The sequence below is a fragment of the Brachycentrus maculatus genome, unplaced genomic scaffold (genome assembly GCF_059751285.1).
Source record: "Brachycentrus maculatus isolate JH-2025_06_01 unplaced genomic scaffold, ASM5975128v1 h1tg000119l, whole genome shotgun sequence".
In the NCBI taxonomy this organism is placed as follows: Eukaryota; Metazoa; Arthropoda; class Insecta; order Trichoptera; family Brachycentridae; genus Brachycentrus; species Brachycentrus maculatus.
The window spans coordinates 2,721,292-2,749,141 of NW_028280872.1; the positions used below are offsets into that span (position 1 = coordinate 2,721,292).

At 33.8% G+C, this 27,850-nt stretch overlaps 2 protein-coding genes across 2 annotated transcripts in view; one reads left to right on the plus strand and one right to left on the minus strand.

Annotated features, from left to right (window-relative positions):
• The window catches only part of LOC148309659 (uncharacterized), a 67,726-nt gene extending 46,132 nt beyond the window's left edge, over positions 1-21,594 (minus strand). Inside the window, exon 1 of the mRNA XM_088259634.1 lies at positions 21,520-21,594. The gene's annotated coding sequence lies outside the window, so the exon portion shown is untranslated. The remainder of the gene's footprint in view (positions 1-21,519) is intronic.
• Positions 198-26,210, plus strand: LOC148309660 (putative RNA-binding protein 46). Its single transcript, XM_088259716.1, has 5 exons — positions 198-338; positions 14,162-14,728; positions 18,963-19,336; positions 23,115-23,319; positions 26,073-26,210. The coding sequence occupies exons 1-5, from the start codon at positions 198-200 to the stop codon at positions 26,088-26,090; spliced, it is 1,305 nt and encodes a 434-aa protein (XP_088115842.1). The 3' UTR covers positions 26,091-26,210.
• Positions 26,211-27,850: the final 1,640 nt, after the last annotated feature.

Consider the following 27,850-nt stretch of genomic DNA (forward strand, 5'->3'; position numbering starts at 1 on the left):
TCGGCTATCGTTCTGAACGTCCCGGATTCGATTCCCAATAACCGTTATATCATCAGGTTGAATGAAGTCTAAATTTGACCTGACGATGGATAACCATTATATCGTAGTCGTACAGGAGAAAGTGACCAACTACCAAAACGTAAAATGTTCAGGAGGGCCATTTAACTCACTTTTGCTTGGCAAGAAAATAAACACCAATGCAGTTAGTCATTTGCAGCGAGTACATCAGCTCCCTGTACGCGGAGATGAAGTCCTGGAGGAAGGTGTACTGGCGGCTCTGGGGAGAGAGTCACTTCCTGAAGTGCTCCACATGTGACAACTACTTTCCGGTCCGACAAGTGAGTGTTGTCTCTATTACTCCTCCAAATAACTCCTCCTTTTCAAAAAGTATTTGGCATACCTGATCGTGCCATGTTTTTGTCGGTCTTCCTCTGCTTCTTTTCCCAATTACATTCGCCTCATAAATTTGTTTTACGAAATTAACTATGTAAAGGGATTTTTTTCGTATTTGCGGTAGATCAAACGTCGCAGGTCGCAAAACGGTAATATAAGTCAGGTCAAGGCCTCACTCACAATAATATAATTCAATAATCGTCCGGCTGCGCTGAGAGCCGGTCGTTACAGCAAGAATAATTTTTTTTTAGAATATTTTTGTATTTGTTTTTTACAGCATATATACATATTTATATTTTTTTAATTATCGTTTTTTTAACTCCTTACATTTCAATCACTCCTTGTTTTTCAAAACCATATAATTTAGAATAAAAACATATTTAATCAATACAAAAATGGTGTTTCAAGACAAAAAAAAAACAATTACGTCAGATGTCACCCGGATTTAACCAATACGCATATTTTTTTAATTATAACTATTACTGTATTACCAATAAATATGATACTAATAACTATTACGCACGAATTTATCGAGGTTCTTGATCAAAAATCGCCCACTCCTTTCAACAACGTCATATATTTTTTAAAAAACTTGATTTTTCAAGAGATCGTTTTTTAAGTTAAAAAATATGATAAAAAGTATTAAAAATAAATATCAAGCCACTTATTGAACTTTTTACTGCGCACCAGATGTTTTTAGGTAAAACCTGAATGTTTTTTTTCCATTTGAAAAATATTTAGCATATTTAAAAAAAAAATAAGGAAACAATACCTTTTCTTCAAAATGCAAAAACAACACTTTCTGCCCTGTAGCGGGTATATATTAAGTTAAAAATGTGCCGCTTTTGCTGAGATATAGAACATTTTCTTGGCATTTCGAAAACATGCACAACTGAAAATTGTCGATCTTTGACATATGACGTAGTTGAAAGGAGTGAGCGAAATGTGATAACTTGATAAGAAAACTTGAAAAAATAACCTATTAAAACATTGTGTCCGGGATGTAATGTTTCGAATTTTAACCGATTTTAGTTGATATTTTAATCAAAAGGATGATTCTATCCTTACGGGGACATCTTTAATCGTGTGCCGTTAATAAATGTGTATAAAACTGATAAGAAATAATGCGTTGCCGCTCTTAATCGGCTGTTTGCAGTATGTATTATGGACTTATTATGGCGGAAGCGGGCGTATATTACACGCGTTACGAGATACGTCTCAAATTTAATGACGGGCCAACATATCGCTCACTCCTTTCAAGAACGTCATAAATCAAAAATCGTCAATTTTCAGTTGTACATGTTTTCAGAACGCTCAGAAAAATTACTATATCCCAGCAAAAGAGGCATGTTTTTAACTTAATATGTACCTGCTACAGGGCAGAAAGTGTTGTTTTTGCATTTTGAAGAAAAGTTATTGTTTAATTATTTTTTTACATATATTAAATATTTTTCAAATGGAGAAAAAATCTTCAGGTTTTACCTAAAAAGATCTGTCGCACAGTAAAAAGTTCAATAAGTGGCTTGATATTTATTTTTAATACATTGTGTTATATTTTTAAACTTTAAAAACGTTCTCCTAAAAAATCAAGCTTTTTGATTTATGACGTTCTTGAAAGGAGTGAGCGATATGTTAAATCGCAAGTTAATTTTCTATAACACCGGCCGCCATACCGCTAATAATACAGTAATGAAACGAATGACAATTATCCAAAGTCTAACTTCACAGTCAATTATTTTTGGACTTTTTATGTCATCTATAAGCAAATTCGACTTTAGTCCGCCTCCGTAGTGTAATGGTCAGCACGCTTGGCTACCGTACTGGACCTCCATACGGGTTCCATTCCCAATGGGTGGTCGAATGAATATAAGTGATTTTTTCACTCTAATATTAATTCAACATTACCCTGGACTGGTACCAGAAGCGGACGGCTGATCACCTTTCCTTCATGTTGTAATGGACCTGCCATTCGCCTTAGAATTTAGTACATAAATATCCCATAGACCGATAACCGACATAATATTGATTCTGTAACAGGCCGAATTCCACTTGTAGCTACGTGCAAGTCATCTTGTGACCATGTTTAATTAGTGTCCTATGGATAGATATATAAACCTGCCACCCACTGTAACACCAGGGACAGATAAGGATAGTTATCTAGAAGCGATTCACGCCACTCGTTGCGGTAGTCAAAAGTTGCAAGCTTACGAATTATCAACTTAGAATAATAAAGTTATTCGTTGCATCCAGTGCGTATTATTGACGCGAGTCCGCCTTCCATTCCCGACAATAGGACCTCAGCGTTCTGGAATTGGTCCCATAGCGCTCCCGTTGCGGACCAATACAATGTGTTAACGATCAAGATAACACTGCGTTTATATGCTGCACTGCCTTCGCATTACAGTTTTTTTTCTTCTTCTTTTCGTATGCTGCTAATGTTGCAATTATATTTATTTATTTTAAATATCTTCCATACGAGTACATAACGGAATCAACATTATGTATGGAATTGCAAGCATAAAGGTGGAAAAAGAAAAACGAAATATTTATATGTTAATTAAGTGTTACGGTAGCCGGACGTTACGGTACGGTTACGGTAGTGGAGGTCCCGGGTTCTATTCCCAGGGGGGGTTAAATAAATATAAGTGTTTATTTAACTCTAATATTTATTCAATATTACCCTGGACTGGTACCTGAAGCGGAGGGCTGATCACCTTTCCTTCGTGTGGTCATGATCAAGATAACACTGCGTTTATATGATGCAGTGCCCTATGCACTGCATCATATAAACGCAGATGAGGGTTTGAAGAAGAAGAATTATGTGTTATTTATTATATTGCAGTCGAAATACGATCTCTCGGACGAATGTGCGGTAAAACGTTGTATAACTAAAGTGACCATACGTCCCGTTTTGAACGGGACCGTCCCGTTTTAACATAGCCTGTCGCAAAATAAAACAACATATTTTTTTCATATTTATAAAATTTATTTCTCTTAATTTCTTTATCAATTCCTTTCTTTTTAATAATACATAAAAACTATGAAAAAATACGTATTTTCTTGAATATCCATACTATAAGGTTAAAATTGGTAGATGTCCCGTTTTGGGGACAAAACTAAATGGTCAGTTTATGTATAACATAAGCTGTTTCATATACCGCTCACTCCTTTCAAGAACGTCATAAGTAAAAAAAAAAACTTGATTTTACAGAACGTTTTTAAAGTTTGAAAATATAAAGGCGGAGACTGAAGACATTTCGTCGTAACGTAACACGTTACGATGCGAGCATTCAGGCAGTCAGTACAGCGAGCCGAGCGCTCCATCCATAGTGCCGGATGCTCGGTGATGCTCGCCGCGAGCGATGTTACGACGTTATGTTACGACGAAATGCTCCGGTCAGTCTCCACCTTAATACAACGTAATAAAAATAAATAACAAGCCACCTATTGAACTTTTTACTGTGCAACAGATCTTTTTAGGTAAACCCAGAAGGTTTTTTCTCCATTTGAAAAATATTTAGTACATTTAAAAAAAAAAATTAAACAATACCTTTTATCAAAACGCAAAAACAACACTTTCTGCCTTGTAGCGGGTAAATATTAAGTTAAAAATATGCCGCTTCTGCTGGGATATAGTATATTTTCTGAGCATTCCGAAAACACAACTGAAAATTCTCGATTTTTGATTTATGACGTTCTTGAAAGGATATACATATATATATATATATATATATATAAATATTTATATATGTATATATATATATATATATATATATATATATATATATATATATATATATATATATATATATATATATATATATATGTATATATATATATATATATATATTTATATATATATATATATATATATATTTATATATATATATATATATATATATATATATATATATATATATATATATATATATATATATATATATATATATATATATATATATATATATATATATATATATATATATATTTATATATATATATATATATATATATATATATATATATATATATATATATATATATATATATATATATATATATATATATATATATATATATATATATATATATATATATATATATATATATATATATATATATAAATATATATATATATATATATTTACATATTTATATATTTAGTCCACCTCCCTAGTGTAATGGTCAGCACGCTCGGCTACCGTTCTGGATGTCCCGGGTTCCATTCCCAGGGGGGGTAAAATATATATAAGTGATTTTTTCACTGTTATATTTATTCAATATTACCCTGGACTGGTACCTGAAGCGGAGGACTGATCACCTTTCCTTCATGTGTAAACGATCAATATAACACTGCGGTTATATGACACAGTGCCCTATGCACCATTGGGGTGCGGATAGGGGGTTTATATTATGTTAATTATATATGTATATATTTATACATGCATATATTTATTTTTCACAATACTTCAAATGTTATCTGGGGTCAAAGAAAATTACGTTGAAATTTATCGTTTATTGGGCCCTAAAAAAATTTGGTCCTAGCATCGGATTGTCTCATATTTGTATTTGAATGTTATATTTTATTGATGTTATCCATAAAAATAAAACGTCTCAAGAGATTGATATCCGGTATACGACCTAAATATTATGTGACAGTGTACGTGTAAATAAATCGTCGCGTTGTTTAAAAGTAATATATCCTCAAAATTATTATCGAAAAATAGTCCTTCACACTTCATTCCATAAAGATTGTTTTAATTTTTCGATAAGTGGCTACGTACTGTAGTTTGTCAATAAGTCTCAATATTGTTCAGTAAGGTATCATCTCTTGTTTTAGAAATAGTTGTCTCTACATAAAACACAGTAACCGACATTTTTAAGGTCCAGCATTCGTTAAGTCGTAACTTAATTTTCTCTAAATCCAGGTAACATTTTACTTTTTTTTATAAAATATTGTTTTTACATTGAAAAAATTGGTTTTCCTTCGAAATAATTATATGGTTTTGATAAGAAAAGAGTTATTAAAAGATAAGAAGTTTAAATAATGTATTTTTTTTAATTACCTAACGTCTTAGTGACTCTGAAATCGAGCTACGGCTTATGCAACACCGCTTATCACGACCCTACTCAGGCTTCAAGTTTTTAAGTTTTATGGCCTATGCCTACTCGTTAGTGGATTTACTCTTTATGTTTTAAGTTATACTATACTGTAATTTCATGTAACAAAAATGTAAGAATATTTTTTCCATATACATAATCTAAAAAACAAAAAAATACAATTTACATTCTTTAAAAAATCGGGCGTGAGCAGACATGTGACATCTCCGGTGGTCTCCGGTGGAATGAATGCGATTAACGAATGCTGGGCCTTAACGACCGCCTCTCCGAACAAGGATTATTTTAGCAACCGAACTCATTACATCACATCACTGCGCATACCTAATTGAATCTATAAATAAATGTTTACAACATTTCGAGTGTGTCCAAATACTTGTTAACAAATCTGCATTATCTCCAATAGTGGGTAAAAATAACAAGATAAAATAAATTGAAAGTCATATTTTCAAGCGTTTCACATATTATGTGTGATTGTAATTCAGGATCGTCCGCCTCCGTAGTGTAATGGTCAGCGCGCTCGGCTACCGTTCTGGAGGTCCCGGGTTCGATTCCCAGAGGGGGGTCTAATAAATATAAGGGATTTTTTCACTCTAATATTTATTCAATATTACCCTGGACTGGTACCTGAAGCGGAGGGCTGATCACCTTTCCTTCGTGTGTTAACGATCAAGATAACACTGCGTTTATATGATGCAGTGCCCTATGCACCATTGGGGTGCGGATAAGGGTTTTATTATTATTATTATAATTCAGGATTCGGATCTCACATACTAATGGAAAGAGTTTCGGGTTAATAAAAGCTTTCCTCATCCCACCATAGATGGCTATTGTGAACTCGATGTGTTACGAATTTGGTCAATATATCTGGAAGTTTCGAAATTTTGAGTGGTGTGGTTGTCAATCATGGGTGGGATTGGTGAATGTTACACGTGTGTAAAGCGATCACTTAACCGAGCCTAAGGCGGTCGTAAGCCCCGTGAATGCCCAGATTTTGATATTCTTATTCATCTGTGTTGAGATACCAATATGTCGGGATGTGGTCCTGTGGATAGTGTCGTGGACTCAGAAGTCAGAGTTTCTCGGTTCGAACCCACTCTACCACAATTTGATACCTATTTCTAATATGAGCCGCTTAGACTCACAGAAATAGTATGAAATTGAAATATTTGCGTAAATAATAAAAACACAAAAATTTCTCTTAAAAAAAACTTGATAAATGACACGGTAATTATAAATGCGTCAGGTTAGCAGTCGAAATAATCGGCGGGTATGTGTGAGGAGACGCATGAACGTGGAAGAGGCGAAGAATGTTTGCAAAGACAGGGTTGTGTGGCGTTCTAATCTCTCTGCCTACCCCTGCGGGGAAGCGGCGTGATGTTTGGTTAGTTAGTTATAAATGCGCCATTTGTTGAGCACTGCGTTCTGATTTGCGACCGTCAGGCTGCACGAGTGGATAAAATTGGCAACGCGGAGTTCTAGCGCGGTGTTTAACCTTGTTGTCATTTTACAAGTTTTACAACAAAACCATTTATGAATATACCGACGGCCCCTACGTAAAGTAGGTACTATCTCTTCAAATCTGTAACTTTACAGGAGAGAGCTTAGAATATTTTTTTCAAGGTTTTCTTTTTTATTAATTAACGGTTTTATCTGAAATTCTAAACTAGTATTGTCCGCCTCCGTAGTGTAATGGTCAGCACGCTCGGCTACCGTTCTGGAGGTCCCGGGTTCGATTCCCAAGGGGGGTAAAATAAATAGAAGTGATTTTTTCACTGTCATATTTATTCAATATTATCCTGGACTGGTACCTGAAGCGGAGGGCTGATCACTTTTCCTTCATGTGTAAACGATCAAGATAACACTGCGTTTATATGACGCAGTGCCCTATGCACCAGAGGGCTGATCACCTTTCCTTCATGTGTAAACGATCAAGATAACACTGCGTTTATATGACGCAGTGCCCTATGCACCATTGGGGTGCGGATAAGGGTTTTATTATTATTATTATTTAGTATTATATTAACGATAAAATAATGCATTCAATCGTTTTAAACTTTATGCTTTGTCAAAATTAAGTAGTTAGCGTTTTAGGAGTTCAGTTCATTTCGAAAATTCGATGTAGATGGCGTCTTATACGCCTGAAAACCAGGTTTAATTTATTATATATATATATATATATATATATATATATATATATATATATATATATATATATATATATATATATATATATATATTTTTGTTTGTTTATTTTGTAGATAACGGTCAGTTGATAACATGCAGCAAATATCCCAAAATTACCAAAAATGCAGTTAGAGTACTTTACGTAGGGCACGTCTACATAATCTTATAATAAAAAAAATACACAAATTCTTATGAAACTGTACTAATTTTTAAAAGCACGTGCAAAAATTACATATTGTTTTAAATTTTCTTAAAGATAAGGCAGAACAGAGGAACAGACAGAGACAGAGGAACAGAGTGAATGGTGCACTAAAATCAGTTTTAGCAAATAAAAATCTATCAGCGGAAGCTAAACTGGCAGTACACAATGGAGTTCTGGTTCCAACCCTTATGTATGGAAGCGAAGCATGGAGTTGGCAAAAGAAGGATGAAAGCAGACTGAATGCAGTCGAAATGCGATCCCTCAGACGAATGTGTGGCAAAACGATGTTTGATGGATGTTCGAATGATGAAATAAGGAAAGAATGTGAGGCTGAGATAAGCATTATCGATAAAATTAAGAAAGGTGTGTTGAGATGGTTTGGACATGTGGAGCGTATGAGTGAAGAAAGAACGGTTAAACAAATTTATGGGGCGAATGTAGTTGGAAAAATAAGCAGAGGACGACCGAGGAAAACTTGGCACAATCAGGTATGTCAAATACTTGAGAGCGGCCGGGTCAGGAGTCGTAATAGTCGTCGGGTATGTATGAGGAGATGCATGAATGTAGAGGAGGCAAAGAATGTTTGCAAAGACAGAGTGGTGTGGCGTTCGATTCTCTCTGCCTACCCCTGCGGGGAAGCGGCGTGATGGTTAGTTAGTTAGTTTAAGACAATATCTATCCATTACCTAGGCCAAGTTGTGTTATCAGTATTGAAATTGCATGAAATATAAAAAATAAAACTTTTGAATACACTAATTTGGAAGGAATAAATAAATATCCGCTTATCGTACACGACATATCTAGCAAGTTGACCGTACCGATGTATGTGATCATCGACTGTAATAGTATGACGGACGCGTCGCGTGCTACGCGCGCACTGTGACACTTTGTGATCAGAGTACGCGTCCACTTGATGACGTCCTAATTAAACAGGTCGCTTGAGTCCCCTTTTCGCTCACTGCTTTCAAGGACGTCATAAATCAAAAAACTTGATTTTTCAGGAGAACCTTTTAAAGTTTAAAAATATAATACAATGTATTAAAAATTAATATCAAGCCACTTATTGAACTTTTTACTATGCAACAGAACTTTTTAGGTTAAAACCTGAAGATTTTTTCCCCATTTGAAAAATATTTAGTTTATTTAAAACAATAATAAAACAATACATTTTCTTCGAAATGCAAAAACAACATTTTCTGACCTGTAGCGGGTAAATATTAAGTTAAAAATATGCCTCTTTTGCTGGGATATGGTACATTTTCTGGGCATTACGAAAACATGCACAACTGAAAGTTGTCGATTTATGATTCATGGCGGTCTTGAAAGGAGTGAGCGATATGTTCTGATGAATTTAAGCGAAAGTATTTTTCATATTACTTTTTGACATCTCAACATAGGCGAATAAGAATATGGAAGTCTTGGTAATTACGGGGCTTACGACCAGGGTTGCCGGATCTTTTCCAAATAAATACCGAACAGTGTAAAAAGAGACATAAGTTTTTTTTAAGACATAACAAAAATGAGAATCAAACATTTTGATTAGATAATATTTAGTAAATAATATTAAGTTCCTATCAGCGAGAGCTAAACTGGCAGTACACAACGGAGTCCTGGTTCCAAACCTAATGTATGGAAGTGAAACATGGAGTTGGGAAAAGAAGGATGACAGTAGACGGAATGCAGTCGAAATGCGATCTCTCAGAATAATGTGCGACAAAACGATGTATGATAGATGTTCGAATAGTGAAACAAGGAAGGAATGCAAGGCTGAGACAAGCATTATCGATAAAATTAAGAAAGGTGTGTTGAGATGGTTTGGACATGTAGAACGAATGAGTGAGGAAAGAACGGTAAAACAAATTTATGAGGCGAATATAATTGGAAAAAGGAGCAGAGGAAGACTTGGGACGATCAGGTATGCCAAATACTTGAAAGCGGTCAGGTTAGGAGTAGAAACAACCGGCGCGCCGCGGCGGGTGTATATGAGGAGATGCATGAGCTTGGAAGAGGCGAGGAATGTTTGCAAAGACAGAGTGGTGTGGCGTTCTATTCTCTCTGCCTACCCCTGCGGGGAAGCGGCGTGACGGTAAGTTAATTAGTTATAAACAATATAAATAAAATTAAGTAAACTGATTATGTTTGTCATCCTATGACTAATCGCCTCCATGTTGATAACGATTGATGTTGTTTCTATACGAAAACAGTTTTCCATCAGGGATGCTTTTTATCATTTGAGATTTAATATGCTTCATACGACTACAAAGCTGTTCACACGTGTTTCCAAATAGGGAAATCATTGAGAATTATGTTATTTATTGATTCGGCGTTTAATTTGTAGAACTCCATTTTAATTTATGTATTAATTTTTAAATCAAACACAGTTTTTTTGAGTCTACTAAGTTGTATTTTATCAACAGAAACACATGAAAAATTAATATTTTCATTATAACACATAACGCATAATATTATAACACATAACCTTCACATTCGTTTGAAAATGCCATAACTAGGCGAAACAATTGTCACACTATTATTTTTTATGTGTTTTTGTTAATAAAATACAACTTAGTAGCCAAAAAATAACTGTGTTTGATTTAAAAAATCAATAAATAAATTAACAGAGAATTATGTTTATAAAATGCAGGATATTTATGTAATATGCTCCGCGGGCCACAAGTATATACATATATATATATATATATATATATATATATATATATATATATATATATATATATATATATATATATATATATATATATATATATATATATATATATATATATATATATATATATATATATATATATATATATATATATATATATATATATATATATATATACATAAATATTCTTCAAATCCTTATCTGCAACCCAATAGTGCATAAGGCACTGCACCATATAAAAGCAGTGTTATCTAGATCGTTAACACGCGAAGGAAAGGTGATTAGCCCTCCGCTTCAGGTACCCAAGGTAATATTGAATAAATATTAGATTGAAAAAAATCACTTATATTAATTTGACCCCTCCCTGGGAATCGAACCCGAGACCTCCAGTACGGTAGTCGAGCGTGCTGACCATTGCATCACGGAGGTGGACAAATTTAAGTCTATTCAAATCCATAATTGATGAGAAATTAACTTTTGATTAAATGATTTTCTTATCGGTTTATAGCCGGCTTAATGTTGCCATTTCGGCATATAAAAAGTTTAATATCCCTTTCACGTGTTATTAGTGTTTATATATCACTGGTTATTTACATGCAGAGTGGTGTGGCGTTCTATTATCTCTGCCTACTCTCAGGGAAACGGCGAAATAGTTTGTTTATTTTTATTATTTATCAATTACATCAGACGATCGCTCAGGCACAGGTAGGTACAGGACTAAATGCTCCGGTCAGTCTACACCTACCTGTGAATTCTTACATTACGCATAGCAACGGTCGCCCCGTACTTGCAGCGACCCAAGGTATTACGTGTCGAAGTTACATATTTGGCACAGTTCTAATCTCCAAAATAACAACGGAGTCTGAATCAGACTGCATTGCATCAGACTGATACTGAACTACTAAACTATGTGCCCCGTTAAATAAAAAAGCGCTTTTATTGTACTCGCCCACAAACTTAATAAATCGCTCACTCCTTTCAAGAACGTCATAAATGAAAAATCGTCAATTTTCAGATGTGCATGCTTTCGGAATGCCCAGAAAATGTACTATATCCCAGCATATTTTTAACTTAATATTTACCCGCTACAGGGCAGAAAGTGTTGTTTTTGCATTTTGAAGAAAAGGTATTGTTTAATTTATTTTTTAAATATACGAAATATTTTTCAAATGGAGAAAAAACCTCCAGGTTTTACCTAAAAAGATCTGTTGCACAATAAAAAGTTCAATAAATGGCTTGATATTTCTTTTTAATACATTGTATTATATTTTTAAAGTTTAAAAACTTTCTTCTGAAATATCAAGTTTTTTTATTTATGACGTTCTTGAAAGGAGTGAACGAAATGTGTTTATTTACCAAATGACATTCAGTTTTGATATTCGGTAATATTCGGTAGAGAATAAATCAGAAAGGTTCGATTTGTGTAATTTAAAAAAAATGGGTACCTATTTTGATTTCAACAGCTTTTTTTTCGTATTCTTATGTTTTGAAATGTTAAAATTTGCTTTATCACATATTTACAAATTAGTTGTAAGATAGGGTTTATTTTATCAATTCATTAATAATATAAATGGTGGGGCATCAATCGGAAAAGTATTCTCTGTTTTGTATTGAATTTCGTACGATTTATAAATTTTTTTTATTGAAAAACGGGTATGTTTGTGCCCTATTTTGACTTCAACTGTTCTGATTAAAAATTTAGTAAAAATATCTAGTTTGTTTTCGTATTCTACTACTACTACTACTACTACCATCACTCCGTTTCCCCGCAGGGGTAGGCAGAGAGGATGGAACGCCACACTCTTCTGTCCTGACATACACTCCTCGCCTCCTTCACATCCATACATCTAGTCATACATGCCCTCCGATTTCGTATTCTATTGTTTTGAAAAATGAAGTTTGTTATATTAGCAAATTAAGTAACAAATCAACTAGCTTTTCTTCTATTCTATTGTTTTGAAGTGCTGAAATTTCTCAAACATATTTACAAATTAGTTAAAAATAAACCTTTTTTGTTTAAGCGTTATTAATCATATTCTAGTGACAAATGTATCATTTGGCGCTTTCAAAAAGATTAGATTTACAAAATAATTTGTCGTAATAGGTAGGTATATATATAATTATTTTAATCGTTTGTTACGTGTAGTGCGCGAGCGTTCTAAGAGCGCTCGTGCACTACGCGGAATTTTACCGTCCGGCAGTGCGTTTTTTTTTTTTTTAAATATAAGTGACGACTGTTTAGCATGATCGAATATACGCGCACCGTGATCACGCACCGATCCGAAGAAAGAAATCAATCCAAGCCAATTATCTGTTTTATCATGCTAACTGAAGTGCCGGACGGTAAAACACCCGTTGTATGGTTTGGAGGCGGGGCCATGGTAATAGTATTATTGATGCGTATAGTTAGTGATGGCCCGTTCAGATGTACTGACCAAGAGATGCGGATCCCAGTTCCCGGACCCGTTCTCTCGTTCACGTAGATGAGCTGAAAGCTCTCGTTAAATTGAACGTTAAACTGACGGCTCTGTGGATTCGCTTAGATTCGTGATCTTTCTTGGATTGTTTTTATTATATAAATGGAAATAATGTTTATCATGAAACTTGTTAATTTTCATATTATTTTTTGACATCTTAACATAGATGAAAAATAATATGTTATAAGTCTAGGCATTTAGAAGCTTACGACCGTCATAGGTTGGTTTATGTGATCACTTTACACACGTGTTACATACACCAATTCTACCCATGATTGACAACCATACAAGACACTAAAATTCTTGGAACTTCTATATATATATATATATATATATATATATATATATATATATATATATATATATATATATATATATATATATATATATATATATATATATATATATATATATATATATATGTGTGTATATATATATATATATATATATATATATATATATATATATATATATATATATATATATATATATATATATATATATATATATATATATATATATATATATATATATATATATATTTAAAGTAAGCTTTATAGATTAGAGCTAATATTGTACGCTGTAAATTAAGCGGCATGGAAAAGGGAAATATAAATATTTCAACTTATGTTTTTATCACATTGTTGTATTTTTTTTTTTGGTGAAAACGATTGTAAATATGTACTTGAATATCGGATCCTTTATTTCATTCATCTTGTTCATGGGCGCATGAATTAATGAACGAATGACGCGATAACCCAACAACAAAATGAAATTGATCCGTTTCTAATTAATCACTATGCTGTTGCGGAAAGAACGGATCTCAGTTCACGGTTGTATGTGGTATGTATCCTTTACTTGGATCATATAAATTAGTTAGTCTGTGCTTGAGCTGGGATCCACGCAGATTGTAATATATAGTGGGCGCTCGGCGTCGGTGCTCTCAGTCTGCCTTCTATTGCGGGCAGGAGTGGACGGTTATATGTGTACTTGTGAATATATACATATATATTTTTTTTCTAACATTTTCTCCCGTCGCGATAGAAAATGGATTCTAATATGGTTAGAGCTGTGTCATCATATGACGGGTGTCCTATAATCCAAAAAAATGGTCAGCGACATTATGGGCCTCCCCCGTTCTGGAGAGGTCCTGCGCCGAAAGGTTGCGAGTGCTTCATAGGAAGAATTCCCAGGGATTGTTTCGAGGACGAGTTGATTCCCGTTCTCAAGTTAGCCGGAGTGATATTCGAGCTGCGCCTGATGATGGATTTCTCCGGATACAACCGCGGGTTCGCTTTTGTGCGGTACACCACGGAAGCGGCTGCGGGCAAAGCCGTGTTGAAGCTCAACGATTACCCGGTGCGTCCCGGCTTCAAGATCGGGGTCACGAAATCCGTGGACAACAAGCGCTTGTTCGTGGGGGGCATAAACTATAAAGCCACCAAAGAGGAAGTATTCTCCTACTTCGAGGACGTGGTCGAGGGGATCGTGGACGTGATCATGTACCCGTCTCTCAAGGACCGTCGGAGAAACAGGGGCTTCGTGTTCCTGGAGTTCGAGAGCCACGAGCGTGCCGCCCACGCGCGTAGACTGCTCATTCCAGCTGCCCTGGCGCTAGGAAACGGGCTGAAGGTGGATTGGGCCGAGCCGGAACCGGAAGTTGACAACTCCATCATGAATAAGGTCAGTTTTTTTCTAAACTCCATCTGCCCGCGGCGGTTATTGCGTCCTGGGCATGGGCGCCCGCACTTGCCCCCACCCTGGTTTGATTGAAAATAGTCAAATGCTGTTTGTGTTAATAAAAAAAAATGTTGCCACAGTTAGTATGCCTTCATAATAAGTGTGCTATCCGTTAACCATGCAAATACGCTACAGTAAATTAAAACTATGTACATTAAAACGTTACTAAGAATATTTTGCCCCCCCTAGATAATTTTCTGCGGGCGCCCGTGGTCCTGGGGGAAAAATTTCAAAAGTAATGGTATTTTTCCTTAGATTTCGCGTAGGGTTTTTAACTTGCCACTTTCCCTACAAAAGTGTTTGCTTTGATTTTTCCTCAATACAGTGCTTGTGAACTTGCTTCAATTTCTAAGTGGAGTCGATGCGTACAGAGTTGAAAATATGTTTTATATATTTTTTTTAAACTTCTTACCTTTCATGTTCTTTTCTTATCAGAACCATATAATTATTTCGAAGAAAAGTTTATTTTGTTCAATGTTTTCAAGGTTTTAAGAAAAAAATCAATTTAATGTTACCTGGGTTTAGAAAAAAATGCTTAAACAGATAATTAATTTTTGTCCTCAAAACGGGACATCTACAAATTTTTATTAAAAAAAACGTATTTTTTCAGTTTTTACGTATTAATAAAAAGAAAAGGAATGTTGATTAAGAAAATCAGAGTAATAATAATAATAATAAAACCCTTATCCGCACCCCAATGGTGCATAGGGCACTGCGTCATATAAACGCAGTGTTATCTTGATGGTTTACACATGAAGGAAAGGTGATCAGCCCTCCGCTTCAGGTACCAGTCCAGGGTAATATTGAATAAATATGACAGTGAAAAAATCACTTATATTTATTTTACACCCCTTGGGAATCGAACCCGGGACCTCCAGAACGGTAGCCGAGCGTGCTGACCATTACACTACGGAGGCGGACTAATACTACTACTACTACTGCTACTACTACTACTACTACTACTACTACTACTACCATCACGCCGTTTCCCCGCAGGGGTAGGCAGAGAGGATGGAACGCCACACTCTTCTGTCCTGACAAACACTCCTCGCCTCCTTCACATCCATACATCTAGACATACATGCCCTCCGATTACGCAGACTTTTGACACCGCCAGATTTTAGGTTCTGATTGATCTGATCGTGCCAAGTCTTTTTCGGTCGTCCACGTTCTGTTTTCCCTCTCACATTCGCCACATATATTTTCTTAGTCATTCTCTCGCTATCCATTCGCTCCACATGTCCATACCACCGCAAAGAACTCTTCCTAATCTTTTCAATTATTCCTCGTTCAGCCTTACATTCCTCTCTTATATCGTCATTTTTAATTCTGTCATACAATGATTTTCCACACATTCGTCTGAGGGAGCGCATTTCAACAGCGTTCACTCTGCTTTCATCCTTCCTTAAATTAATAATAATAAAAATTATAAAAAAAAAAAAAATAAAATAAAAAAATAAAAAAATAAAAAATAAAATATAAAGGGTCCGCCAAATAACTTTTTTTTTTTGAAAATGCTATAAAAAAAAAACTTCGTAGCTTCGGCTGTGTGGCACGTAGCGCCGTCCTGTTGAAACCAAATGTTGCCAATATCCTCCTCTTCAATTTTTGTGAACAAAAATCCGTTCAACATGGCCCGATAACGATCGCCATTGACTGTAACGGCCACTCCTTGCTCATTTTCAAAGAAAAATGGCCCAATTATGCCTCTGGACCAAAATCCGCACCAAACAGTGACTCGTTTTGGGTGTACCGGCTTTTCAATGTATGCGTGCGGGTTTTCTGTGCCCCAAATACGACAATTTTGCTTGTTTACATACCCGCCAAGATCAAAATGAGCTTCATCCGAAAAGATGATTTTTTTGGCAAAATCGGCATCTTCTGTAAGTCGATCGCAGGCCCACTCAGCGAAGCGAAAACGCATTGGATGGTCAGCTGGCTTCAACTCCTGAACCAATTGGACTTTGTATGGCGTCATACCAAGGTCTTTATGCAAAATTCGTCTCAATGATGTCTCCGAAATGTTCAATTGTTGAGAACGACGGTGAATTGATGTTGATGGCGCTTCACGCACACTTTCTGCCACAACATCGATATTCTCGGGTGTACGCACTGTTTTTGGCTTTTCACGCTTTGGTTTATCGATGAGGATGCCAGTTTCTTTCACTTTTTTCACAAGATAACGAACATACGGAGCTGACGGTGCTTCTCTTCTTCCAAAAACCGTACGCAATTTTCGCACACATTCTGCAACATTACCATGATTTTCAAAGTAATGTCGCAATATTTCCCAGCGTTGTTCAAGCGTATACACAACCATATTCGCTCAGCGGAAGGATAAAACTAATTATCTGTCAAATCAGACATGAGCTAAGTGTTACCATTCACGAAATAAGCACTAGTTGAAAAAAAAACTTTAGATGGCGGACCCTATATATATATATATATATATATATATATATATATATATATATATATATATATATATATATATATATATATATATATATATATATATATATATATATATATATATATATATATATATATATATATATATATATATATATATATATATATATATATATATATATATATATATATATATATATATATATAAATATGTATTTTTATATATATATATATATATATATATATATATATATATATATATATATATATATTTATATATTATATAAACATATTAACACGTTGTCGGCGGGACACGGCATTTGCCGTTTTTCGCGGACTGTCGGTCAACTGCGGGACACGGCAAATGCCGTTTTTGTCGACTGTCGGTTATCGGCGGGAAACGGCAATATAAGGGTATGTTGTTCAATATACAGCGTGAAATAAAACGCGTTGAAGGGTAATCTGCTACCTGGGTGCTAGGCGACAGTCTGTTGACGTTATTTGAGATGCCTTGTCCGGATTGGCTAGTGTGTAGCTTGTAAAGGCATCGCCAGAAATCTGGAGTTTTTATGCGATCTTAATCTCCAGTTTAGTTTGAGTCATTTCACGTATCGGACTATTTTTCATACAGCTCGCACTGTTTTGTTTACTGTTTGGTATTTTATTATTTGAATATATTAGCATTGTATAGGGAATGATACCTCGGAGGGAAGACTATTTTTTAGAGTATACAATGCTTCTAAAATTGTGAAATACGGAATTCCTTATTAAAAATTATGATTATAATTTATTTAGATGATCAAATGTCATATATGATTTCTTTGAAAGTTTCAATCGAAAATATTATTTGGTTTAGAAATTGTGTCAATTTTAAGAAAGCGATATATTTTTGCGCTAATCGCGAGAAACGTCCGCTATAGGCTAGAGTCTATTGTTCGAAGCGCCCGACTACAATGTGTTAATTAGGTACTTATCAAACTTTTTTGCGCGCAATGCCATTTAATGTTATACTTTTTCAAGATACAACAGAATCATTACATTTATAGTTAAAAGTCCATCTGTCTTAAAAACTTCTCAGTTCTTCTGTTACTCTTCTCTTCTTTAGTCGAACGTCTTTACTACTTGACGCCATTACGGGTCTTGAAATTGCCAGGATAGTGATATACTCTCATATATGGGATATGATACGAACTACGCACGATGTAATGTTCTTTTGGTGGTTTTGTGTGATTTGCTCCGCCGGCCGCATGCGGCCCGCGGGCCGCGGGTTGGCCGCCCTTAGTCTTAAGGTTAAATGTACGCCTATTATGCCATTTATGTATGCCTAACGCAGCGGGCGGCATGCTGAGTTCGCTGCGTTGCCGCCCATCTGTCTAGCTCCTCCCAACGCGATCTGGATCCGTCAGACGGGGGGAATATCTAATTTAACTCTTACCACTCTGTAGGCCAGACATTCTGGCTCGTATGATTCTAGTAGGCAGCTCCGTGGACCACAATGTCTGGCCCGGCGCAGGTATAACTTAAATCACTGATTTCTCTATCACCTACATATATTTTAACTAAAAATACTTCAGATAAATACGGTTAATCTTAATTAACATGGTCCTACGAATTTCCAGACAGAATGTCCCAAAATATATATATATATATATATATATATATATATATATATATATATATATATATATATATATATATATATATATATATATATATATATATATTTTTTTTTTTTTTTTTTTTTTTTAATAATTTTTATTTGCAGGTTACGGTACTCTACGTGAGAAATCTTGATTATGAAACAACCCAAGACGAAATACTAAGCCTCTTCTCGTACATTATCGATCCATCATCCATAAGGAAGGTCAAAAAAATACAGGACTACGCATTCGTCCATTTCGCGACGCGGCGAGCCGCCGAACGCGCCTTGGAGAGGATCGGCAACATCCCATGGGTGGCACGCGGTGACGCGGTGGTAACGCTGGACGTCACGTGGGCCAGGCCGCCCAAGTATGCGCGCGGCAAGCGGCCATCGGACGAGAACAACAACAACCACAACAACAACAACAACAGCAACAGCAGGAGCGTCGTCCAGAAGCCCACCGATTTCGTCAATTCGTTACTCCATTTTTGCGCTTCGTAAGTTTATTTTATTTTATTTTTATTATTATTCTTGTCCGCCTCCGTAGTGTAATGGTCAGCATGCTCGGCTACCGTTCTGGAGGTCCCGGGTTCGATTCCCAGGGGGGTTTAATAAATATAAGTGATTTTTTCACTCTAATATTTATTCAATATTACACTGGACTGGTACCTGAAGTGGAGGGCTTATCACCTTTCCTTCATGTGTAATCGATCGAGATAACACTGCGTTTATATGAAGCAGTGCCCTATGCACCATTGGGGTGCGGCAAGGGATTTATTATTTATTATTTATACGCTACTATTGTACCATTTACATAATAAGAATAAAGAACATATCAATTCATCAAATTGTTTCAAACTACTCACATGTTATAAATGTTATATAAAGAATAAAAATAAAATAAAACAATAGAAAAATATATGCTATAAAAATATTATTATTATTTTGAAAGTAAACAATAACATAAATAAACTAAATTAAACTAAAACTAAAAATTATTAATTTTATTGTTTCGGCATTCACATTGTGGTTAGAAAATTGTAAAAGAAAAAAAAAACACTAACTAACTAACCATCACGCCGCTTCTGTTTTCGTATAGCAACAACATTAATCGTTATCATTAATTGTCATAGGATTTATAACTTATTAACTAACCATCACTCCGCTTCCCCGCAGGGGTAGGCAGAGAGAATAGAACGCCACACCACTCTGTCTTTGCAAACATTCTTCGCCTCTTCCACGTTCATGCATCTCCTCATACATACCCGCCGATTGTTACGACTCCTAACCTGACTACTTTCAAGTATCCTAACCTATTACATTCGCATTATAAATTTGTTTTACCGTTCCTTCCTCACTCACTCGTTCTACATGTCCAAACCATCTCAACACACCTTTCTTAATTTTATCGATAATGCTTATCTCAGCTTTGCATTCCTTCCTTATTTCACTATTCGCACATCTATCATGCATTGTAAAAGAAAAACGCTTGTTTTTTAGCACTTGAGTTTATTTTATTATAACGATTAGTTTCGGAAGCTATGCCTTCCACCTTCAGATCTAAATATAACATAATTTAAATATGAAACAATAATATTTTATAATTAAAATATAACTCTGTTCTAAAATCACTATTGATATTTTATTATAACGTAATTATAATGTCTACCAGTTTCGAAACCAACCGCTGCTTTTTCAAGACTTATTAATACTTGTATTAATCAGATTTAAAAATTATTATAAAACGATGTATGATAGATGTTCGAATAGTAAAATAAGGAAGGAATGCAAAGCTGAGATAAGCATTATCGATAAAATCAAGAAAGGTGTGTTGAGATGGTTTGGACACGTAGAGCGAATGAGTGAGGAAAGAACGGTAATACAAATTATGAGGCCAATGTAATTGGAAAAAGGAGTAGAGACCGAGAAAAACATGGCACGGTCAGGTATGCCAAATACTTGAAAGTGGTCAGGTTAGGAGTCGTAACAATCGGCGGGTATGTATGAGGAGATGCATGAACGTGGAAGAGGCGAAGAATGTTTACAAAGACAGCGTGGTGTGGCGTTCTGTTCTTTCTGCGGAAGCGGCGTGATGGTTAGTTAGTTTTTTTTAGATTAAAAAATTAGACAAAACTCCTTTTATGAATGTGATGAGACGTCATCACAAAATGTCCCTCATTTAGTGTGGATATGTCCAATTTTTAAAGAAGAAAGATTTAAATTGGCAATAGAACGTGCGAAAGAAGGTATGCAGTTGACAATAATTACGCAATAAGGCGTAAGATCCATCAGATTTAGTTGTCTCATTTAGAAAATATGACAAAACGGATAAGTCAAATTATCGAACTATGTGATAAATCTTGATTGATATAAGATATTGAATCCATTGTATTTATTGTAGTGTTTTTAGGGATGAACCTTATTCATTTATTATTTACTATACATGTTCTATTCACTATCATTTTCTTATCTATACAAACTGAATATGCAATAAATCCATGTACATAATAACTAATAAATATTATTAAAAATAAATCTAGAAGAGAAGTGTATCATAAAGAGCTCTTGTCATATTTGCAAAGTTTTCGCATTTAGTAACCTAAGTATTGAAATGAGGAATGAATTAACAAAAACGGATTGTCATTAGCCGGTGAAAATGATTAAAATTTTAAAAACTTACCAGCTTAGAATATAATTTGCACTTTGACCTTAGCTCAGCTCTCGAGGTAGGTACTGAAACTCGACGTATTTGACGTTTCGTCCAGAGCTAACACCGGCGGCCATTTTGTATGCTCTTGTTTGACTTCGTTTTTCTTGAATGTGGAACTCATTGTCGATAGGTTCTTATTTAGAAAATATGATAAGGCGGAGAAGACAAATAAACGAACTGTGATAAATCTTGATTAATATAACATATTGAATCCATTGTATTGGATTGTTTTTAATGATCAACCTTATTCATTTATTATTTACTATGCATATTCACTTTCATAACGATCTCTCATCTAAAGCCAGCTGTTTTCTAGAACAGACAAATAGCTGAAATTACTAATTTATTTACAACATTTTGAGTGTGTCCAAATACTTGTGCACAAAATCTGGATTATCTCCAATTACAGGAGTTATTTTAATATTATTTTTTGACATCTCATCAAAGATGAAGAAGAATATGGAAGTCTGGGCATTTACGGGGCTTACGACCGTCATAGGCTGGTTTAAGTGATCACTTTACACACGTGTAACATTCACCAATTCTACCCATTATTGACAACCACACTACTCAAATTCTTGGAAGTTCTAAATATATATGAACCAATTTAAAAAACCTTGTTCTTGAATCACTAGAACTTCACTAGAGACATCTATAGGATTCGGACCTCACATACTAATATAAGAGTTTCTGCTTAGTAAAAAGCTTCTTTACATCTCACCAATAGATGTCTCTAGTGAAGTTCTAGTGATTCATGAACAAGGTTCCTAAATTGGTTCATATATATAGAACTTCCAAGAATTTGAGTAGTGTGGTTGTCAATAATGGGTAGAATTGGTGAATGTTACACGTGTGTAAAGTGATCACTTAAACCAGCCTATGACGGTCGTAAGCCCCGTAAATGCCCAGACTTCCATATTCTTCTTCATCTTTGATGAGATGTCAAAAAATAATACTAATTTATATTTGAAGCACTAACATTGTGATTTTCCATTTTATAATTAAAATGTAGCTTTGTTTTAAAATCACTATAAATCTTATTTTAACCTAATTATAATGTCTACCGGTTTCGAAGCTAACCGCTTCTTTATCAAGACTGATTTATACTAATCATTATAATAATCAGTATTTATCAGCCTTGATAAAGAAGCGGTTAGCTTCGAAACCTGTAGACATTATAATTAAGTTATAATAAAATATTTATGTCTGCCTCCGTAGTGTAATGGTCAGCACACTCGGCTACCGTTCTGGAGGTCCCGGGTTCGATTCCCAGGGGGGTCAAATAAATATAAGTGATTTTTTAACTCTAATATTTATTCCATATTACCCTGGACTGGTACCTGAAGCGAAAGGCTGATCACCTTTCTTTCATGTGTTAACGATCAAGATAACACTGCGTTTGTATGATGCAGTGCCCTATGCACCATTGGGGTGCGGATAAGGGTTTGAAAAAAAATATTTATAGTGATTTTAAAACAAAGCTACAATTTAATTATGAATTATGTAAGCTCATATAACATTTTTTTAAAATGATTTAAGTGATTTTATTCGATTATAATTTTCAGGCGTAACTGGGAGATTCCAGAATACACGTACATCGATAACCCTGCTGAAAGAAAACTAACTGTTTCTGTAATACTGCCAGGGATTGTATCGCCTCACAACAATAAAACCTATTTTTTGGGACCGTTTGCAGCTACAGGGGAAATGACTGAAGATAAAATGATTGTTCAGGAAGCCGCTGCCCGTATTGCTTTGAAGTGTATCATAGTAAGTTTCCTAATTTTAGATTATCCCTTAATTATTGTAATAAGTATTACTTATCAACAATTATTACTTAAATCGATCACTCCTTTCAAGAACGTCATAAATCAAAAATCGTCAATTTTCAGTTGTGCATATTTTCGGAATGCCCAGAAAATGTACTATATCCCCGCAAAAGCGGCATATTTTAAACTTAATATTTACCCGCCACAGGGCAGAAAGTGTATTTTTTGCATTTTTAAGAAAAGGTATTGTTTAATTTTTTTTAAATATCCTTAATATTTTTCAAATGGAGAAAAAACCTTCAGGTTTTACCTTAAAAGATCTGTTGCACAGTAAAAAGTTAAAAAAGTGGCTTAGTATTTATTTTTAATACATTGTATTATATTTTTAAACTTTAAAAACGTACTCCTGAAAAATCAAGTTTTTTGTATTTATGACGTTCTTGAAAGGAGTGAGCGAAATGTTAAACTATTGGTAAATGGGGAGATTTTTAGAACAGGTAGATGATTTCGTATATTTGGGTAGTATGTTTTCTAGGGATGGAAAGATTGATAAAGACATAGAAAAGAGAGTGAGTGCTGGGAACAGAGTGAATGGTGCTAACTAAAATCAGTTTTAGCAAATAAAAATCTATCAGCGAAAGCTAAACTGGCAGTACACAACGGAGTTCTGGTTCCAACCCTTATGTATGGAAGCGAAGCACGGAGTTGGCAGAAGAAGGATGAAAGCAGACTGAATGCAGTCGAAATGCGATCTCTCAGACGAATGTGTGGCAAAACGATGTTTGATAGATGTTCGAATGATGAAATAAGGAAAGAATGCAAGGCTGAGATAAGTATTATCGATAAAATTAAGAAAGGTGTGTTGAGATGGAACGGAATGGATGGTGAAACGTATGAGTGAGGAAAGAACGGTTTAACAAATTTATGAGGCGAATGTAGTTGGAAAAAGAAGCAGAGGAAGACCGAGGAAAACCTGGCACAATCAGGTATGTCAAATACTTGAAAGCGGCCGAGTCAGGAGTCAAGCGGCGTGATGGTAAGTTAGTTAATGTTAAACTATATATAAACTTTGAAGTCAGTGACGTAATCACCCTGTCACGACTTGTATTATGTAATTATGTGAAATATACTTAGTTTTGTTTTTTTTTTACCATTCTTTTGTTATGAGATCCCAGTAGCATCAATAATATACTTTCTAAAACACTACACACGTGCGATATTAACCTATAAAATAGTTAAATAAAATCCCCATTTGCGATGAACACTCGATATTTTAGATATATAAATCATAACTGGGGTTTTTGTCTCCTTTATATTTTCCGGCAAAATTTTCGGCACAAAATTTGTGGAAATTTTAATAAGTAAAAAAAAACAGACACAATTTGACAGCCGATTGGCCGCCATAGACGAAACGCGGAGAGCACCCAAGATAGAGATTACTTTCGATCAAAAAATGAGAAATTGCGAATGTCAATCATTTGAAATCGTTGAGCAACATTTACGGTAATATTGTCTTTGGTATTGTTCATTCCTAAGGCACTCCAGACAGCACTAATTGTGCGGAAACTGTCTTGAGTCTTTTTGTTGTAATATATATTTTTTTAGGTTAGGCATTCTTTACGCCAGCGTTTCCCAATCCTTTTTGCCTTGCGTACCAATTGGTGGTAGTACATCGCGTATAATTGTACTACTTTGTAAAAATAATTTTATTTCGAGAAATTTCTTATTCTACATACACACACATTTGCATTATAAATTTTATAGGATGACTATTCGGTTGTCCAAACTTAAAACACAGTAAGGGGCATTAATTTGTAGTACGTTTTTTTTGCATTTTTGGACTAAGTAGAATCTACTTAGTCCAAAAATGCAAAAAAAAAACGTACTACAAAAAAATGTCCCTTACTGTGTTTTGAATTTGGACAGCCGTATATTGTCTAGACTCATTTTATTTCAGTTTGAAAAAAATAACAAAGGCTTTATTTTTTCCGATAAAAATTATACTTTTTGAAATTTACATATCGCAATGTTTTATTTTAATATTTAATTTTAGGTGCTCATTTCTTATCGAAATTCAAAACCAGGACACTTAAAGAAGTATTTTTTAACAATTTTTTATTAACAAAAACATTAAATAGAAATAAATTAAATTATTTGTTAAAAAAAAAAACAAGAAATGCGCCGCAGGCGTTTTTTCCCCAATAATTACTGATATTAAAAATTATAGAAAAAAAATATTTTCAATGATATTTTTGTCTGATTTTTTCTTATTTTTTATGTCCATCATTACTGATTATTTTTCGAGTACCAAAACCTATCCACTCGCGTACCTTAGAACGGGGCTACTTGAACTTTGATGTGTTACTTGAGGCGAGTACAAAAAAAATATTTAGATCTGTATTTGGTATTCAATAATGAACGTATCGACATGATTCATTGGTTCCCTGACAGGTGACACTTATTGTCACGATACATTCATTATTGTAGACCAAATACAGCTTTAAATCTCTTTTGTACTGGGCTCAAGTAACACATCAAAGTTCAAGTAGCCCCGGTACCACGGGTTGGGAATCGCTGGTTTACGAAACAAAGGAATGAATTATTTTTTATTACTATTTAATAGTGATGGAATTGATTATTCCTGCGTTATATTTGTTACTATCGGAATATATTTGCAAAAGCGAATTTGATTCCCACTCTTATCATTTAAAATTTAATATATTTGTTAATAATAATTGTGTTATTTATTTACAGGATATTTTCCTCAAATAAAATCCCATACAACCGTGACTGGAGACCATCTCGCATCGGACACACATTTTTTTATTTGTTTTTATGAGGTCATAGATTAAACATGCTTATTAAGAGTTTTAGATATGTATATCTTTTTATCAATTTAAACAATAACTTTACACTTGAAGTTAAATAGCCTTAAGATACGTTTCTTTTAATGTTTTATCATTTAAAAAAATATATAATTAAACTGTTTTTACAATTTTGACATGGGTACTGTGGTTTTGCGACAATAATGGTAATATTCAATGCAGTCTTGACCTTTTAGGTTTTTTTTACGAATATATATATATATATATATATATATATATATATATATATATATATATATATATATATATATATATATATATATATATATATATATATATATATATATATATATATATATATATATATATATATAAACATATATATATATATATATATATATATATATATATATATATATATATATATATATATATATATATATATATATATATATATTTTATGGGTATCACCAATATGTAGTATTATTTTTTGGAGATGAAAAAAGACTGCTATAAATATTCCATAACAATTTAAAAAAAATAAAAGGCATTGACTTAATAGTTTGCATAATTAATTACGTATAAAATAAATTATATTTATATGAACATATAATTCAGTTCTCATCCCTTTACCATTTGTTTGCTCCTAAACTATAAAAATTATTAAAAAATGAAAAATTGAAATTTTCATTCAATTAATTTTGATACAGGCGCAGATATTTACTGTTAAATAAAAAGGTGGTATTAAATTTGTAAGTACATATATATTTCCTGATCAATTTTTTTTACCCGTTCCAATCAATTTTTATGACGTCGCTAGGCGTTTTACATTCAAAGGCCCAGCATTCTTTAAGTCGCAACTTAATTTTCTCTAAATCCGGGTAACATTTTGCGTAATTGATTTTTTTCTTAAAACACCGTTTTTGTATTGAAAAAATTAGTTTTTCTTGGAAATAACTATATGGTTGTGATAAGAAAAGAGTTTTATTTATTGTTTCGGCATTAACTTTGTGGTAAGACATGTTACAATGATTAAAGAAAACACTTGTTTTTTACCACTTGAGTTTTATTATAGACTACATGTTTCAGAAGTTAAACTTCCATCATTCAGGTCTGTATAATAACATTATACAGACCTGAATGATGGAAGTTTAACTTCTGAAACATGTAGTCTATAATAAAACTCAAGTGGTAAAAAACAAGTGTTTTCTTTAATCATTGTAAGAAAAGAGTTGTGGAAAGGTCTTATCTCAAATTTCTTAAAGTTAATAAAAATATTTATTCTATATGCATATTCTAAAATACAAAAAAAATCCAAAACACATTCTTAGAAAAATCGGGCGTGAGCAGATATGTGACCTCTCCGGTGGAATGAATGCGATTTTACGAATGTTGGACCTTAACTGCACAGGCTTACCCAACCCCAAGGACGTCCCCAAACGAAAAATAAATTCGTTTATCAAAAACTGTTTATAAAATAAAATTGCCATAGTATTTTTAATTTGTTTAAACACGTTTACAAATGTATGTATTGTGCGGTGAAAATTTAGAAAGATATTGTATGTGTATAATCATACTGACATTTGTTCAGATAACTTTTTAAAAAAATTATATCATTTCAATTATATATTTAAAAAAAAAGTGTTTTTATCCTATTTTTAACCAGAAATATCCCGATTTTAATGTATTAAAGCAAATTTCTTAAAA

Coding starts and splice junctions, on each gene's coding strand:
- LOC148309660 (XM_088259716.1), top strand. CDS start 198: ATGCAGTTAGTCATTTGCAGCGAGTACATCAGCTCCCTGTACGCGGAG. Junction 339..14,161: donor ACTACTTTCCGGTCCGACAA/GTGAGTGTTGTC, acceptor AAAAATGGTCAG/CGACATTATGGGCCTCCCCC. Junction 19,337..23,114: donor TTACTCCATTTTTGCGCTTC/GTAAGTTTATTT, acceptor TATAATTTTCAG/GCGTAACTGGGAGATTCCAG.